The sequence below is a fragment of the Arvicola amphibius genome, chromosome 10 (genome assembly GCF_903992535.2).
Source record: "Arvicola amphibius chromosome 10, mArvAmp1.2, whole genome shotgun sequence".
Classification (NCBI taxonomy): domain Eukaryota; kingdom Metazoa; phylum Chordata; class Mammalia; order Rodentia; family Cricetidae; genus Arvicola; species Arvicola amphibius.
In genome coordinates this window covers 100,628,532-100,647,471 of record NC_052056.1, presented here as the reverse complement: position 1 = coordinate 100,647,471, position 18,940 = coordinate 100,628,532, and the positions used below count along the sequence as shown (strand labels likewise).

At 49.0% G+C, this 18,940-nt stretch overlaps 1 protein-coding gene across 1 annotated transcript in view; it reads right to left on the bottom strand.

Moving 5' to 3' along the window:
* The window catches only part of Sdk1 (sidekick cell adhesion molecule 1), a 935,030-nt gene that overhangs the window by 33,671 nt on the left and 882,419 nt on the right, over window positions 1-18,940 (bottom strand). Inside the window, exons 36-40 of the mRNA XM_038345621.1 lie at window positions 15,360-15,475; window positions 12,053-12,239; window positions 10,430-10,567; window positions 4,746-4,907; window positions 1,986-2,111 (exon numbers count right to left, since the gene is read on the bottom strand). Coding sequence (XP_038201549.1) covers window positions 1,986-2,111; window positions 4,746-4,907; window positions 10,430-10,567; window positions 12,053-12,239; window positions 15,360-15,475 — 729 coding nt within the window. The remainder of the gene's footprint in view (window positions 1-1,985; window positions 2,112-4,745; window positions 4,908-10,429; window positions 10,568-12,052; window positions 12,240-15,359; window positions 15,476-18,940) is intronic.

The following is an 18,940-nucleotide window of genomic DNA, read 5'->3' as shown; positions in this document are numbered from 1 at the left end:
AAAAGATAGCTTTGCTATCTAAGATGGGGACTCAGCCTAGATGCCTGTCAATGGAGGAATGGAAAAAGGAAGTGTGGCATAAATACACAACGGAGTCTTACTTAGTCATAAGGAACGACCAGGTTCTGCCGATTGTGGCAACACGTATGGAGTTGGAGGAGATCATGTTCAGCTAAACCCAAGGATCTGTGCTCTGCCTCTAACAAAGCAAGACAACTTGGAGGCAGAACGCCAGTTACAAAGGAATGCTGTGGCTGGGTGTGGCCAGTGCCCGCTTTGTGTGGTGCCACGGTGGGTACATGAACTGCCTCCCACAGGCTCGTGTGCTGAATGCTCGGTGACCAGCTTGGGAGGCACTATTTCAGAGGTAGACCTAGCTAGAGCAAGTAGGCCACTGCAGGTGGCCCTTGTCCCTGGCCTCTTCCTGTCCCTCCGTCTGCTTCCTGTCCACCATGAAGCAAACAACTACCCTCCACCCCACTCTCCTGCCAAGCACAAGTGACCTTAGATCAAACCCTCTGAAATGTGAGCCAAGTCAAGTCTTTCCTTCCTTAAGCTCCTCATGCTAGGTGAATTAGTCCCAGCTATGTGAAGGCAACAAAAGCAGCCTACAGAGAAACATCACCCTGGAGCCTGGGAAGGAACTTACCTTGGGCATACTATGCCCAAGCACTGGGTTCCATCTCCAGCACTCCATAAAACTGGGCACAATGAAGCATACCTGGGATCCCAGGACTCAGAAGGTGGAGGCAGGAGGGTCACCCTTGGCTACACAGAGAGTTCAAGACTAACCTGAGCTGCAAGTACACTGTCAAAAAAAAAAAATCCCACTAATATATGCAACTAATACTTGTTTAAAAGTGGGTAAGAGAGGGCTGGGAAGATGGCTCAGGAGGTAGGAACACTGGCTGCTCTTCCAGAAAACACAGGTTCAACTCCCAGGACATAAATGGTGGCTCCTAAATCCTCTGTACCTCCAGTTCCAGGGGACTCAGTGCTCTGGCCTCCTCAGGCATCAGGCACAGGCATGATATATAAACATACATGCAGGCAAACACCCGTAGACATAAAATAAAAAATAAAATAACGTTTTAAAAAGTGAGCGGATGTGAAGAAGTCAGAAGGGAGGAGGCGGGGCAGGAGTGGGTCTGTGTGTATATGTGAGGTGTACATACAGAGTGTGTAACGGTTACTCGCAGCCCTGTGCACACATGAGGCCAGAGGAGGACATCGGGTGCCCTGCTCTGTCCCTCACCTTATTCTCTTGAGACGGGGTCTCTCACTGAGCCATCAAGGAGGCTAGCGGCCAGCAAGCCTAACCCACCCTCCCATCTCCACCTCCCACAGCACTGGGATTACAGGTACAAATGCACACATATATCTTGCTTCTGATGTGGTGCTGGGGATTTGAACTCAGGTCCCCACGCTTACACAGCAAGCCTTCTTACTCCCTAAGCCATCTTCCCAGCCCAGGAATGGACCTCAGCCCGCGCTTCCAGGAGCTTGAGAGTTAGAGCACTTGATGTGCCATTTTCTCTATTAATAAGGATGTCTGTAATTACCCACAGTGAGCCAGGCTCCTTCCACAGGCTGCCGGCATTAGACCCCTGAGACGAGGCCCTGAAACACTCCTCGATCTTCCTGATGAGCTGAACCGTCTTCGAGTGTCCTTCGCCTCTCATCCACCCTCCTCTGAGAGTGACAATTATCATCTCTCCGAGTGCCATGCGGCTAAGGCATCAGAAACTGAATGCCCGAGAGGTTAAGAGCACAGCCCCGCAGCTGTTACTAGGCACTAAGAAGGAACAAGAAACGAGCCTCGTCTTCCACACACACACCCTCTACCTCAGCCCTGCTAGGGAAATGCCAGGAGAGGAGGCCAGAGACCCCACAGACCACTACCCTCAGTGTGACCGAGATACCACCACGTGGGCAGTGCCTGATTCTGGTCTCCAGGCAGGAACGCATGGTCCTGCTGCTCCTACCTGATGGCCTGGCCTCTATGACGTAGCCTGTGGTGGGAGTGTTCCCAGCATTCCCCTCTGTCCACTGCAGGGTCAGCTCTGAGGCAGATTTGGTGACGAGGACATTTCTTGGAGATCCTGGGGACCCTATGGGATAGAAAGAGCAAAGTGAGTAGATATTGGCCTTGAGGGGAATAGTGGTCCCTCAATGGGGACAGAAATGTTGACTTTATGTGTACTAAAGATTTTTTTCCTTAGGGGAGGGTTGAAGGGGGAAGGGGAGAGGCAGGGAGGGGAGCAGAGAAAAATGTAGAGCTCAATAAATATCAATTAATAAAGTTAAAAAAGATTTTTTGGCTTTTTTGAGGCAGGTTTCTTTGTGTAACTATTAGAGATTTTTAAATTTTTATTTATTTATTTATGGTGTGTGTGTGTGTGTGTGTGTGTGTGTGTGTGTGTGTGTGTGTGTAGGTGTCTGCAGAGGAGAGGGCATCAGATCCCTTAAACCAGCAGTTCTCAACCTGTGGGTTGTGACCTGTTGTGGAATATTATTTTAAGACATGTTGCATTTGTTTATGCTGTGGAACATTTGTTTAATGGTGCAAAGATGTGCTGCATTCTTTTATGTTGCATTTGTTTAACTCCGTGAAGCTCTGTTACTTTGCCTGTGTAAAATACCTGATGATCTAATAAGGAGCTGAATGGCCAATAGCAAGGCAGAAGAGGGATAGGTAGGGCTGCCAGGCAGAGGGAGTAAATAGGAGGAGAAGGGAGGAGGGGCTAGAAAAGAAAAAGGAGAGGAGGATGTCAGGGGCCAGCCACCCAGCCACACAGCCAGCTATGGAGTAAGAAGGAAAGAAAGGTTTATAGAAAGGAGAGAAAGGTAAAAGCCCAGAGACAAAAGATAGATGGGATAATTTAAGTTAGGAGAAGCTGGCTAGAAATAAGTCAAGCTAAGGCCAGGCATTCATAAGTGAGAATAAGCCTTCGTGGAGTTATTTGGGAGCGGGGTGGTGGGCCCCCAAAGAGCAAAGAGAAAAAAAACCTACAGTAATTCTTTTGGTGTTACATATCAGATATCCTGTAAATCAGATATTTACATTACCATTCATAACACTAGCAAAATTACAGTTATGAGCTAGCAACAAAATTATTGTATGGTGGGGGGGGTCACCAAAACATGAGGACCTGTATTAAAGGGCTGCAGCATTAGGAAGGTTGAGAACCTCTGTCTTAGATCCAGAATTACAGATGGTTGTGAGTCACCCTCATACGCCCTGGGAATAGACCCGGATCCTCTGCAAGAGCAGCAAGTGTTCTCGACCACTGAGCTATAGCTCTCCAGCCCTAGACTGTTTTTTGAGGCAGGGTCTTGGTACACAGCCAGGGTTAGCTTTAACTTTGTGACTTTCCTGTCTTCTGAGGGCTGTGATCACGGACACTCATCACCCTGGCTGACTCTGTCCAGGTTTCCTGCCCTCACTGCTCCACGGGATTGGTATGAGGCATGAAAGTGGTCAGTGCGCACTGAGGATGTAGGACCCAGAGGGGATGGTTTAGAAAGGCCAGTACACCAGCTGCGACTGAGAGCAGTGACAGATTGCTCAGGGAGATGCTAAGAGCAGTCAGCACTATCTACCTGCAAGATCTCCAAGTGTTTGTCTCTTTTTGTGCTTACATTTAGCTCTGGTTTTTACAGTCTTGATAAGAAAAACATTTTGAAGGATGCGTGCACAGGACACAGGAATTGGAGAGACATGTTGCTGAATCATAGAACACCATGCGTGTGCACACATGCCTCTCTATGTTGGCACAGAGAAAAAAGCTTCAAATCCCTCAATGAACTCTAAAGATGACTCATGAGAAATGATTTAATTAAATTAAAAAGAGGTTAACTAGGCTGGAGAAATAGCCCAGTCAGTGGTGTCCCCGCTGCACAAGCAGGAGGATCTGGGTTTGGGTCCCCAGCACCCATGTCAGTGTGACCGTCTGCCTCTTCAGTCCTGGCACATGAGTGGGGTGGACACAGGTGCATTCTGGGAGCTCAGCAGCCACCTGGTCTAGTCAATCAGTGAGCACAGGGTTCATTGAGGGATCTTGTCTCCAAAAATAGGTGAAAGAGTAATTGGGAAAGACACCAAACAAGGACTTCTGGCATCTATAGGCAGATACTGTGCTTGTAGACACCTGTGCACACATACACTACACACATATAAACACATGCACACAACTAAAAATAGTAAGACTTGGGGTTGGATGTGTGCCTGCCATCCTAGCACAGAGGAGACAAGGGAGAACCCTGGAACTCGCTGGGCTGCACATAAAGAGTATATATTAAAAAGTTTTAAAAATTCATTTATTTTTCTCTTAAAGTGTTTTATATTTGTTTGTGTTTCTGCAAGAAAACCAAAAGTTTATGCACTTAACATTCAAGAATGTGTTTCTGTGTATGTAATGAGTCTACCCACAGAAGCTCATGTCATATGTTTTTTGACTTTTCTAAAAATCAAGACAGGGTCTCATATAGCTCAGGTTGTCCCCATCTCTGCAGTTGAGAATGACCTTGAACTCCTAATCCTTGTGCCTCCCTCCACCTCCTGAGTGCTGGGATTGCTGCTGGGTACGGCCCTGCCTGGCTTTCAATGTGTTTTGGAAATTTCCAAGACATTTTCTGGCTGCTGAACCCAAAATATTTGTTGGAGACTGTCCCTGAATTGTCAGCCCACGAAGCAGGTGACAGCTATGGTGCTCAGCTGCAGTCACCAGTGCAGCCCCACTCACCCGCGGCTGGCCCCGCAGTGACATTGGCTTGCAGCTCTGGCCCATAGGCGATGGTCCGTGCCTGGACTCGGAAGAAATAGGTCACTCCCTTGGTGAGGTCCCGCACCTTCAGCCAGCGTTGCCAGTTCCCTTTCACGTCCACGGTCACTACCTTGCTCACACCTGGAATGGCCACAGAAGCACAGGGAAGAGGGGCCTGAGCAAGGAGAAGCAATTGAGCGTGCTGATCTGTTCTGATAAGAAGGAAGACAGCTTGGGCAGCTCGCGAGAGGAACATTGCTTACAATTAGGAGGAGTTTAAATGGTGATCCCGGCCAATTTTCAGCCCAGATACATGTAATTAGAGTTTAAGCTTGATAAGTGACTCTGTCCAAGAAGCCACCAAGCCTGTGACAGTCACAGGGAAATGGCACAGGCCTCACTGAGGACTGTGGGAGAAAAGGGAAGGTGCCTAAGAAGGACTCCCAGGCTGTATCCTGGAGATCATTCCCTTTCCACTCTGCCCCCATCTATAGAGTCCTGCCTCACTTGCAGAGACTGACTGCAAACCCTTGATTTAGTAGGGATGGCAGGGTATGGAAGAGGCCAGCTTCAGTTCAGTTGTGAGCTTTCCCCAATGATGGGTCAGCATCCTGACTTAGCTGACATGTGTGTGGCTTGCAAGCATCAAGCCACCTTTGGGAACATCACCCATGGACTTTGGAGTGAAGATGTTAAATCCGCGCCTTTTATGGAATGTTATTTTAACTAGGCAAAGACGTGTTACATTTGTTTATGCTGCAGAATATTACTTTAATTGTGCAGAGGTTGTGTTACATTTGTTCATGCTGCATTTGTTTAACTATGTAAAGATATGTTGCATTTGTTTTGCCTCATCTACCTAAGGTGTCTGATTGGTCTAATAAAGAGCTGAACGGCTAATAGCTAGGCAGGAGAGGGATAGCTGTGCTGTGGGACAATGGTTTTACCCTGTAAAGATTTGTTTCTTGTACTTGTTTAATAAAACACTGATTGGTCACTAGCCAGGCAGGAAGTATAGGCGGGGCAACCAGGCAGGAAGTAGAGGCGGGACAATGAGAACAGAAGAATCCTGGGAAAAGGAAAGGAAAAGGTGTCATATCACCCAGACACAGAGCAAGCAAGATGTGACTGCCTCACTGAAAAAGGTACTAAGCCATGTGGCTAACACAGACAAGAATTATGGGCTAATATAAGTTATAAACATTAATAAAAAGCCTGAGCTAATAGGTCAATCAGTTTATAATTAAAGTAGATCTCTGTGAGTTTCTATGGGACTGAACGACTGAAGGACCAGGTGGGACAGAAACATTGGTCAATATAGCTGGGGCTGCCAGGCAGAAAGAATAAATAGGAGGAGAAATCTAGACTCAGGTGGAAGAAGAGAAGGAATGCCAGAGCAAGAGAGACATTTGGCTCCAGCTGTTCGTCAACAGACACAAGAAGCAGTGGAAATAAGATATAGAGAAGGACAGAGAAGTGAAAATCCCTGAGGCAAAAGGTAGCTAAAGGAAAACTGGTTAATTTTAGTTAAAAGAGCTAGCCAGAAATGAGCCTAAGCTAGGCCGAGCATTCATAACTAATAACAAGGATAAGAAATGAGCCTAAGCTAGGCCGAGCTTTCATAACTAATAACAAGAATAAGAAATGAGCCTAAGCTAGGCCGAGCATTCATAACTAATAACAAGAATAAGAAATGTCCATGTCATGATCTGGGAGCTGGTTGGTGGCCCAAAAGAAAAGTCTGGCACTCTGAGTACTGACCCTGAGTTCAGAGAATGAGAATCACACAAGACAATATTTCTACACAGAAATATATAACGAACATACAAAGTCTCATGAAGAACCCTAATTCGTGGCTATGTTTTCAGGACCCCCTGATCATTTCCTGAGATTGAGAATATATGTGTGTGGGTAAAAGCATGGCTTTTCCACAGAACCAGAGGTGATCCGTTCTTCCATGTCACATTGTGGGAATGTGTATTATTTGTGTATTATTTTGCTTCAGCTATGAAGGCTTTATTAGGTAAAATAATGCTGAGATAAACAGGAATATTGTGCAATAACCGGGACAGTCCATCTGATCACCAAGTCAGCCGGAGTGGCTAAGGAGACAGCGAGACACACTGCATGGATACACTGAACAAAATTCAGTCTGAGTGGCTACTGGGTGACGGATGGGAGAGCAGCGTATATAGCACAAATATTCTGGAAAACTATTGTATAACTGAGATAGCTAATGGGAGAGTAACACATTAACATGGATATGATAAACAATCTGGTGACTGAGATAGCCGCTGAGTAGCTTACAGGAGGGTAGCACACACAGCACTGAAACTCTCAACAGAGGCAATTCACATCTTGGCCAAGAGGCAGGAGGATAGAGGGGGATTTAGTTGAAGTGCTTGGGAGTGTGCATACTTAAAATTTAGAAATGGTTTAGTCCCCCAATCTAATATTTTTGGATTGTGGTTAATTTCAGGTAAATGATACTGCAGAAAAAGAATCAAAGAATAATGAACATTGCTATACAATTAGACTGAGATCTAACATTTGGAGGAAAGAAATGCTGAAAATTTCACAAACGTACATTCCCCAGGAGGGCAGATGCGGTTCTTGGCCTCCATGGGTTTGCAAACAATACAGTGATTATGTTTTAGGTTAGGTAAGCTCCTGGCTGTGGGACTTCTCTGAGCTCTCACCCGCTGTGCCAGGCACATCCAGGATGAGAAGAGGAAGTAGATCTTCCACATCCTCAAGGTCAGCAGTTGTGTGGTCCTGGAGCCTCGTGAAGAGCTGGACACGGGGGGGGGGGGGGGGATGTGGCCTCCTGCCGAGCACCCGTGCTCCCAGCCTGCCCTCAGAATGAGGGAATCATCGTGAAGCGTGTCTCTTTAATACCACGTGGGCTTGCTTTAGAGGAACCAAAGTACCATCTTATTCAAAACTGATCCATTGTTCCAAGCCATCAGAGCACGGATCTGTAGACCCTAGGTCTCCAAAATGCCTCTCAGCTGGATCATTGTGCTCATAATGTGCCTTTAATACAGGTTTGTGTCAGCTGACTTACTGCCTTCCGAATGATTTCAGGGTGATTTAAACAACTTCTCTTTCACCCTCCTCATTTGGGGGGGGGGGGTCGGTAGAAAAATGTAGTCATTTCTGCAGATCCGGACCCCACCATCATTTGTGCTACTCAAGGAAGGGGCTACAAGGGTGGAAGGTGGCACAGGGTGGCTGTCACTGCAAACACGTTCTCAGGTGTAAGGTTGCATTGTAGTGGCTCCTTCTGTTCTTAGAAACGCTGAGTTCTCTCTGGAGCAGATGAAAATCCACTTAGGGACTTGGTACATTTGATCCTGCCCAGAGGAAGAGTCATCCTGGCCTTCCCTCCATTTCAAGTGTGTCAGAAATTTTATTTATTTAGTCAATTTTAAAACCATACCCTGTACTATGAAGCCTTGGGGGTACAATCTCATAAAACTACGACAGTTTAAAACATATTTAAGGAACACAAAAATATCTCTGCCATAAAATCAGATTCCCCCAAACATGGCTCGGTGTTCAAATGGCTTAGTGCTCCATGCAGTTCAGTGCTCCAGGGATCACGGTCTGTGGGGTGTGGTGCTGGGTCCTAAATGTAGCAGTTGTACAGTACTGCAGCGTGTGGCTTTGGATAGCATGGTGCTCCCAGTAGCATGGTACTCTGATGGCTGGCACTTCTAATGGATGGTATATGCTGGTGCAATGCCCCCAGCAGGGTGACCGCTCCCAATGTGCTGATGTCTCTGTCCTCCCTGTGGTTGATTACTCCTGGTGATCAGTGCTCCAGTTGGTTTTATCCTGAGTGGTGCAGTGCTCCCACGGGTGAAGTGCTCCAGTGAGATGTTCCTCCCAGTGGAGTAATTTCCCAGTCATGGGGATGCTCTTAGTGGGAGTGGTGTGCTAGCACGCCATCATTCCCAGTGGGGTAGTCCTGTATGAGCCACCTGCTCCTGGACAGGCTGCTCACGGCGGCAGGAATGCCACCGAGCAGGACCACAGTCATCACTGTCCTCTGTCCTTTCCAGTGCCATCTTGGACTCTTAGAACCTCCATCCTCAGATCACCCCCACAGCTGTTAGGAAGCTCATTGATCGGCCCAGACACCCTTAGCTTTTTCTTTCTCTCACTTCCCGACTCTGGTTTGGGACATGGCTTGGAACTGATGGTGCAAAAGCCTAGGGCCACAGTTTACGGTGGGCATTCTGTCTTTCTTAGAGGACCATGAAATAACAGCAAATCTTCTTGTCAAAGGCATCGGAGATTCGATGCAATAAAATCGAGTGTTTGAATGTTCCCTTTCAAATCAACTTTCCTGCTCCACGGGACTGCTTATTTCAAAAGGAAAATGACTCCGGCGTTAAAGGGAGAGCCATTATTATCTGGCCAGCTGCTGATGCATTATTTCCTCCTGGACATTCAATAATCCCTACGTTTTATCATCTATCTGCATATGACCAGGAGAGGGGAGGTCTGAACCTGGGTCATCATGTAGAGATGGCTGCACCTGTCCCTGGGCATGCATTGGGGTGAGGAAGAAAGGCTACAAGGTCCTCAGTGGATACAGGAACAAGTGGGTAGAAGACTCAGCCATAGATGGAACTCAAAAAACACCCAGAGGCGGGACTGAAAATCAGGTTCCCCGTGTGTGACTAGGAGTCCTACTGGTCCTTTGGAGCCACATCCTTAATCTGCCACTTCCTACTGTTCCACCACATTGCCTCCCCTCAGTCCTCTAGGCAGAACGATAGGCAGATCTCTACTGCTGTCTTCCCGCAGTTACTATGGGGTCCATGATCTGCTTTCCCAAAGCCACCTGCATTCCATCCCGTGATTCATCTATTATTTATCCGCGAGCACATTCTTGGGAAAGCAAGGACCTGCTTTCTAACTTATTCTCTTAGTTAGGTTTTTATTGCTGTGAAGAGGCACCATGACCACGGCAACTCTTATAAAGGAGACATTTAATTGTGGTGACCTGCAATTCAGGGGTTCAGTCCATCACGGCAGGGAGCACGGCAACATGCAGGCAGGCACGGTGCTGGAGCAACAGCCGAGTGGCTTATATTTTGCAAGCAACAGGAAATCGAATGACTGTCACACTGAGTGAAGCTTGAGGAAAAAAAAAACCTCAAAGACCACCCCCACAGTGACACACTTCCAACAAAAGGTCAAAAGGTGTGGCCCAAGTTAAAGGTGTGCCCTCCAGTCTCAAGGTCTGGATTAAAGGCGTGTATCATCCAGCCTTATCCAACAAGGTCACATCTGCTAATAGTATCACTCCCTGTGATCTTCTGGGGGGGGGGGGGTCAAAGATATTCAGATTACCATACCTGTGGTATTCAGACATGGCATTCATCAGCAAGCCCCAGAATCTATTACTCTTTAATTAGAACCCATCAGTTCAGCTAGTTAGCTAGTTAGCAAATCCAGACCTGTCTCCAGCTCTCCAGCACCAGGGTTGAGCATTGCCACCCCTAGAGTTTCTACATGGGCTCTGGGGGCTCATTCAGGCCCTCGCGCTTACACTGCAAGTACACACATCTCCCCATTCCCTCTCTGTGTACCCTGGAGTAGAGTCCACTACAGCTCCCCCCAACCCCCACTCACACACAAGGACTTACCTTGCACGGGTGCTAAAGGCTCATACACCACTCGATAGCCCTGTAGAATGCCGTTAGCTGCTGATGGCTCCCCCCAGGACACATTGAGTGTGGTGGAGGTTATTTCTGAGAAGGCCAAGAAGCTGGGGGCCCCAGGAGCTGGGAAAAGAGAGCACAGGGATGCAGGGTGAAGATAAGGGGCTTTATGGATAGCTCCTTACGGGACGGGCGGGGCTCCTAAGGTTGTGGAAGTGTAAATGGCGCAAGAGGAATGGAGGGGTGGGAGACATAGGGAACAGCCCTCAACTGGCTGGGATCAACAAGATTCAGGGGTCCTCCCAGAAGATCACAGAGGATGATGCAGCTGAACCACAAAGGAGCAGCAAGGAGGGCAAAGGACAAAGGCTAGAATAGCTAACAGAGAGATCAGGCGATAAACTGTGGGCAGCTCCATGGCCGCTGTGGGAAGATGCTGAGTCCTGCCCTCCAGGAAAGAGGAAGCACTGTCTCCCCTCGCTTCCTTTCCCCACACCTCTCCCTCCTCTTCACAGCTCAGCCCTCCCCTTTCCTGCTCTTCTCCCCTTTTCTCCCCATTCCTTCCCTCCCCACCTTGCCTCTCTTCTTCCCTCCTTCCTGTCCTCTACTTCACTTTCCTTTCCCCTCCTCTTTTCTCCCTTCTGTACTTTACCTCCCCCCCCGTTTCTCTCCCCTCCCTACTTCACCTTTCCATTCCCCCCCCTTCTTCCTTCTCTTTCCAACTCTCCTTTCCCATGGCAGGGGGTAGGGTGGGTAGGTACTGGGGGGTGGGTGATGGTGGTGGTGGCTGCCACCTTGATCCTTCCTCTTGAAATTCCTTTGAAATCTTGTATTCACAGATTGCTGTTGGGCTAAGACACAAGGAAGCCTGAGCTACCAATCCATCAAGGCTGTGGATGGGTATAGAAGCCCTGGGGTGCAGCCATGTGGGTCCCCAATTTGGGCCCTGGCCTCCATGCACAAGGAACTCAGTCCCTAGAGACCAAGATGAATGGGGAGAAGCTCTGAGAGAAAGCACTAGAAGGAGCTCTGTGGGTCAGGAAGGGAGGTAAGATACACACAAGGCTCTTCCTACTTCCCATGACTTAGAAGGCTTACAAGAAAACACTCTGCTACAACCTAGCCAACTGCCTTAGCACAGGCATTGGGGACCAACGGGTCCTAATACTCCTCCAAATTCTAAGTGCACTCTTTTTCTTTCTTTTCCTTTCCTCCCTCCCTCCCTCCTCCCTCCCTCCCTCCCTCCCTCCCTCCCCCCTCCTCCCTCCGCCCTCCTCCCTCCATCCCTCTTTCCCTCCCTCCTTCCTCCCTTCCCCATCTTCTCCCTCTCTCTCTTTATTCTTTTTTTTTTCTTTTTTTGAGACAGGGTCTCCTGTATCTCATGCTGACTTGGAACTCAATATGTCATTAAAGAGGACCGAACTCTGTATCCTCCTGCCTCCGTCTCCCAGGCATTTGGATTCAAAACATATACCACAATGCCGATTTCAATTCCAAGGTGCTGGAACGGGACCCAGGGCTTCAGGTAGGCACTCCACCAAATGAGCTATACCCCTGGCTCTTGAGCAGTACCCTTGATGCTATGACAGGACAGACAGGACGACTTACCAGCTTGATGCGTGCGTCCCTGACGTGGGTCACTCTTGGGCCCATCACCCGCAGCATTGAAGGCAGAGATGCTGACCAGGTACTTGGTGTGGCTGGTGAGATTCTTTATCTTTACCACGGGCTCAGGGAGGAAGAGGACCTTCATCTTCTCAGTCTCGTTGCGGCTGTCTGCCTCCCAGTAGTAAATCTGTTGGGCAGAGCATGGGGTATGTATGGTTGGAATCTACTAAGCCTTAGTATGAAGACAGTGATCCTGGGGATTAGGCTAGTTGGTGAAGGAGGCCTAGGGTACTGGGATGGGTGTTGGGCAATGGTCAGGCATCCTGCCCTGTTATCTAGATTTTGTGCATCATCTACTTAAACTGCTCAGGGTGGGACCTGAAGGTGGGCCAGTACGCAGAGGTCACAGCCTCTGTTGCGTGTTGTAGTTAGGATGGAGGCTGACTGCTACAGGCTCATGAGTTTGAACGCTTGTTATGTAAAGCCTATAACCTGTGATGTAGTCTTCTGGTGGGGGGAAAGCACCAGTATCTGCTCCCTGCTCTGACCTACAGATAGGCAAGACCCAAAGTCTCTCCCCACACCCCCACAGTTTGTTCAAAACCCACACCTAAGTCTTCCATCAATGTAGCAAAACCACTTTGGGGAGGAAACACCAAAAATCACAGGAAGGAGACGGGGGATGATGAACCAATCAGTGTTTGCTGCACAAGCATGAGAACATGAGTTCAATCCCCAGCACCCATGTTTAAAAAAAAAAAAAAGCCAGCCGGGCGGTGGTGGTGCACGCCTTTAATCCCAGCACTCGGGAGGCAGAGGCAGGCGGATCTCTGTGAGTTCGAGACCAGCCTGGTCTACAAGAGCTAGTTCCAGGACAGGCTCCAAAGCTACAGAGAAACCCTGTCTCGAAAAACCAAAAAAAAAAAAAAAAAGCCATGCATGGGATGCCTGCTTCCAATCCCAGCTCTGGGGAAGTGAGACAAACAGATCCCTGGGGCTCAGCCTATCTTACAAGCTAGCAAGACAGTAGACAGTTTGTCTCAAAACACAAGGTAGGGGGCTGGAGAGATGGCTTAGCAATTAAGGGTATATTCCGCGCTTCCAGAAGATCTGAGATCGGATCCTAGCAGCTCACAACTGCTGATAGAGCTCTGATGCCCTCTTCTGGTCTCCACTGGTACATGCACTGATGTGTACATACCCAGACACAATTTAAGAATGATTAAAAAAAAAAAAAGGTGGTGGAGGGAACCTGAGAAACAATTGCTGGTCTCTAAATACATATGCACACACACATGTACCTGAGCATGTACACACACACACACACACACACACACACACACGCATGCGCGTATGTGCACACCAGGAAACAGTCCTAAACTGGGACTGGGGGAGAGTACCTTGCCTCCCTTAGGTACCATTTCTTCTCTTCTAGCTTTGCTGTGCTTTACAGGTAAATCTGAGGTCCAAGCACAAAGGTTTGAATGATTAGCAGAACCACTTTCCTAAACAGCTGTCTGGCAATCCCTGCCCCAAGCCCGTGCCAGCTGGACTGCCCAAAGACAACACTGGCTGGAAGATCCCCCTTGGCTCTGTGTACATGAGCCTGTGCCAGGCCACAAGAGCAGTGTGCCCTCTGTGAGAGCAGGGCAGACGCTGCAGGAGGCAGCCAGGACATCCGGCCTCACAGGTCCCATCTGTGGTGGAGCCTGTCTGACATGTGAGCCTGCTGATTTCCACCCTCAAGCCCAGCTGCACGTTTGATGATGGAGCTAACTACAGGAAAGCCTCTGCTCAGACAGGCCATGCTAACTTGTGATCAATATCCAAGTTCAATGTCTTTATCATTAGGGAAATGAGAAAACATATTTTTGGATGTGCATAAATAGTGCCTTGCCTCAGAGCTCAGGGGACTTTCTGTGACCTCATTCATCTTCATAAGAGCCCTGAAGGCAGGGAGGTATTCATTTTCATAGCACACCTACCAAGATCATTTTAAAATGGACATTTAATTGGGCCAATATTCATCAGGGCAGGATGGCTCTGAGATTCTGATAACTGATCAAGTAGGGCTCATGGAGGCCAGACAAAGAAATTACTTCTGGAAGAACGGAGATGCCAGATGGGCTGTCTCCTCCAGGGAGGTCTGAGCCATGCTTAGTGCTCCTGGGTGCCCCCAGCAGGGGAGAAGCGGGCCCACGGAGCCATTTCCCCGCCATGCTGGCTGGCAAGGCGAGCAGTCTTCCTTTCTTTCACCTTTAGAACATGGGCTCATGGAGACTCAGTGACTTCTTTAGTGAGCCTGTCTTAAAATGAGAAGTCACACCACACGGGGACTCCCAGAGCTCAGATCATAGCCCAAGCTATGCATGTCTGAGGACCTGAGTGTTATCCTGGAACCCATGCTAAAAGAAATCTGGGCACGGTAGCACCTGCCTGTAACTCTGGTGATGGGGAGACAGAAACAGGAGGGTCCCTGGGGCTTGTCAGCCAGCCTGCCTAATATAACAGGTGAGTTCTGGGCCAAGGAGAAACCTTGTCTTCATCCCACCATAGATAGATAGATAGATAGATAGATAGATAGATAGATAGATAGATAGAAAGAATAAAAATGTTGACAGTACTTGAGGCCTAAAGAACAGCATAGTCAAGTGACCCTCTGGACATGCCATGTGCACATACACACATAGACACATAGACACATATACCCGCAGATAGACAGATATGCACATACACACAGAGACACACAGACACATAAACACACACACAGACATGCACAGAGACACAGACAAACATACATGGACACACATGCATACACAGATACACACACGTGCACATGAATATGAACAGACACAAACAGGCACACATACACAATACACACATGCACACACAGACAGATACACACGCACACATAGAGGTTCTCTGGCTCTACCCCACACCTATGGAAATGAGAGATGCCCTCAATGTGCAGTGGACAGTGTGGGACTTGGAACCTGCTTTGGCAAGGGTACCCCACTTCTGGAACTATCAGCAAATGCCCTGAGGGCTGTGGTGTGGGCACGGAAAGAGGTCAGGTTCCTTGGTGGTCCTGATTCTCTTTGGAGGAGCCAAGTGTGCTATGTGGTGGCCACACAGCAGCCACATGGGAAGCTGCTTCCGAGCCTGTTCCAGGCACACGTGGCCCACTTCACTGTTGTGCAGCTGCTGGGGACACAGTAGTCCCTCAGCGTAGCCTGTACGCAGCCAAAGCCTTTGGGTGCTGGGCACACAGTGAGCTGCGAGAGCCCAATCATGCATGAAAACTTGCCTTGTAACCCTGGATGTTCCCATTCTGGCTCTCTGGGGGTGGTGGGTCCCATGTGACCTCCAGCTGGCTGGCCGTGAGTGGGGTCACCTGGACGTTCTGTGGGGCCATTGCTGGTGCTGTGGAAAGAAATGGGACAATAACTTGGATGGCTTCCCATAAGCTTGCTGGGGCCCACCAACCCATGTCTCCAGGGCTCACACAGGACATAATTCTGTGGCAGACAGCATGGGAAACAGCCCTGGACACCACCCAAGTTTGGGAGGCCTCAGGTATAATCACATTCCAGGTTTCAGACTCTGTGTCCCAGGCAATTCTTAGTCCTTTGATGCCAAGGAAGGTTACAAGCTCTCCCAGAGGAACCTCCTCTAAATGCACAAAACAGACTACACAGAGTCACAAAGAACATTGGTTCTGAAGAGATACAGTTAGCGAATATTGAGACACAAACATGACCTGGAAACCCACGTGGAACGGGCTGGGAGATCACCCACTGGGAGATCAAACAGTGAGACATGGAAGATAGAGGTCCCAGAAGCACCTGGGGCATGGCAGGGACCCAAGAGGCTCTGCGGGTGAGAGAGTCACAGGTAGCAAGACATCCCTGATGGGAGTGAGGTGGGGTGAGAACACTATGTTTCCAGAGGAAGGAACAGAACACAATGACAGCTTCTTTGCCACTGCAAGTTCGGGTGCCTCTATTATGGTGCCTGCTCCCAGAAAACGCTTGAGACATTGCTGCCCGTCCACATGCCCAGGGATTCTGGTGTCTGGAAACATGGCTGAATGTGTGTTACTCTGACTGCAAGTTCTGAACCCGAGACTGTTCCTCTCTCTCCCTCCCACCAGAACACTTCTTAGGTGCTCTGTCCTATTCCGGGTTCAGTATACAAGCAAAAGATGTGGTGGCCGGAGGGCAGTGGGCTGCCCACTCTGTCCCTCACAGCCATTAGGGAGTGGAGAACAGTGCAGAGAGCCAGAGCCACGCTCCGGACTGCTTTGCCCTCTCTCTACCAGTTGTCTTGCGGTTGGTTCTGAATTCCACACAGGTATCTTCTCGTGGCAGGCTGTTCACTGCCTCTCGGGAGATAGTCCTGTCTCCCACTGAGTGCTCGTCATAGACGATCTGGTTCCTGGTTGAACCCTATAGTTGCATGGAGTTATCCCAAGGAACTAGCCCCTGGGGGGCGGAGGCTAGCCCACTAGCCCAGCCCCACCTCACCTCCTTCAGCATCAGCTTGTGGGCCCAAGGGCACTAACTACCAATTGCTCTTTATCACTTTCTGTGTGTGTGTGTGTTTGTGTGCACATGCATGTTTGTGGTATGTGTATGTTCATGTGTATGCAAATGTGTATGCAGGCATGTGTTTATATGTGTGCAGGTATGTATGAGGGCCAGAGATCAGTCAGGTTTTCACTGATCACTTCTCATTTTATTGTATGTGTATGTGTGTGTGAGAGTGTGCACACCTGTGCATGTGTACAAGAAGGACAGGTGTTCTCCATGCTCCCACTCTCCACCTTATTTTTTTTTTTTTGAGGAAGGGTCCCTCACTGAACCCTTGGAACTAAGAGATTCACTAAGCTAGCCAGTCAATGAGACCTAGGGAATTCACCTGTCTCTTCCCCCTCTCCACCTCTGGGAACACTGGGGCTTTTAGGTGCCTCAAATCCAAACTCAGGTCCTCAAGCTGTGCTTGCATAGTGAGTTCCTTAGAGACTGAGCCATCTCCACACACCCTGCTGGCTGCCTTCTGATTTGAGTCTGTCTAGAGGCCATCAACGGAAGCCACAGCACCATCACTGCCTAAGGAAATTTTGCTAGCACGGAGCTCCTTTGTAGAGATAAGGCCACCTCATGAGCAGTAGGTCACCCCTTGCTCGCAGCTCCCTCCCCTGCTTCCTGCTCTCTCCCCCCACCCATGCAGAATAAAATAGTAATTAACACCCGCTCAGCCTGACATGCCTATTTATTTTGGTCTAACTGTGTGCTTCTGTATTATCGCTGCCCACCCTGCCGCTAATGGAAATGTTAATAGCCCACACCAGGTTGTTGTGACAGATGCTGGGTCTCATTATCAGAAATTCTTATTTACCGCTCCATTAAACAACAGAATCACACAAAAAAACAATTCAATCAAAACTAACTGGAGGAATTTTAACAGCCGCATTAATAATCCAAAACATAAATAAAGTTAATGTCTTCTGCATGTTCGCCGTCGGCAACTCGATCACAAAATTACTGTTGTACAATTAAAATCATGAAAGGCGGAATTGAGCATGGCCGTTACTGTGGTAGGCCGGCGCACAGATCCCTCCTCGGCACCCCCAAGCTTGGCTTTCCAGAGACTTGGCAGAAAGCAAAGCCCGGACGGCCCTGGCTGTGACGGTCCATCTGCAGCAGGTGGCTGGGTGAGTCGTACACTCGGTGTGATCCCAAGCACTCGGGGTCTCCAGTGCCTTTCGGCTGAGTGGAAAGATGCTGAATGAAGCTCCCAGATGAGACACGCCTGTGTCCGCTGTACTGCAGCGTGGCGTTCTATGCCACGAAGGTACTGCAGGTAACGCAGGTAACAGGATGCTGTTGGCACATGCCGGGATGAAACAGATGAAACGTGCTATCTTTTCATTTTTGCTCCTGAGAGCTTCAGGGCTTCCAGCCTGCCTGGAGAACTTAGCCATTAGGAAGGCCTGTTGTTTGAATGTGTGAGATGCACATAGATAAACATCAGTCAGTGTGTGGGTGTGCGTGCGTGCGTGCGTGTGTGTGTGTGTGTGTGTGTGGTGTGTACATGTTGATGTGTGCACGCACATGGCTGTGTGGGTGTGCCTGCACATCTGTGTGTAAAAACCAGGGGTCAGGTCTCTGTCAGTTTCTCTCGACCTTCTTTTTTGAGACTGGGTCCCTGAGGTGGTTTGAAAGAAAATGGCCTCCATAGGCTCATAGGGAGTGCTGCATTATTAAGAGGTGCAGCCTTGCTGGAGTAGGTGTGGCTTTGTCGGAGGAAGTAAGTCACTGTGGCTCACAGTCTCTTCCTGCTGCCTGTCCATCTGGAGGTAGAACTCTCAGCTACCTCTCCGGCACCATGTCTGTCTGCATGCTGCCACGCTTCCCTCCATGACGATAACAGACTACACCTCTGAAACTGTGAGTCAACCCCAATGAAATGTTTTCTTTTATAAGAGTTACCGTGGTCACGGTGTCTCTTCACAGTTACGGAAACTCTAACTAAGACAGTCTCTAACTGAACCTGGAGCTCACTGGCTAACTAGGCTGGCCCAGCAGTGAGCTCTGGGGATCCTCCCAGCTTGGCCTCCCTAGTGATGAGGTTACAGATATGCCTTAGAAGGCCTGACTCTTAGGTGGGTGCTGGGGACAGAACTCAGGTTCTCTTCTTTCATGGCAGGTGCTTTGCCGACCGAGCCATCTCCCCAGCCCCTGGCATATTTTTAATGCATGAAATTGTTTCCTCGAAGCATTTCGACTGGCAGTTTTCGCCAGCATCTGCTGACTGGATGCCCGCAAGCAGCACCACATGTAAAATAGGAGGGCCATGGTCACAGCTGTGGTTGGCTCTGCGTGC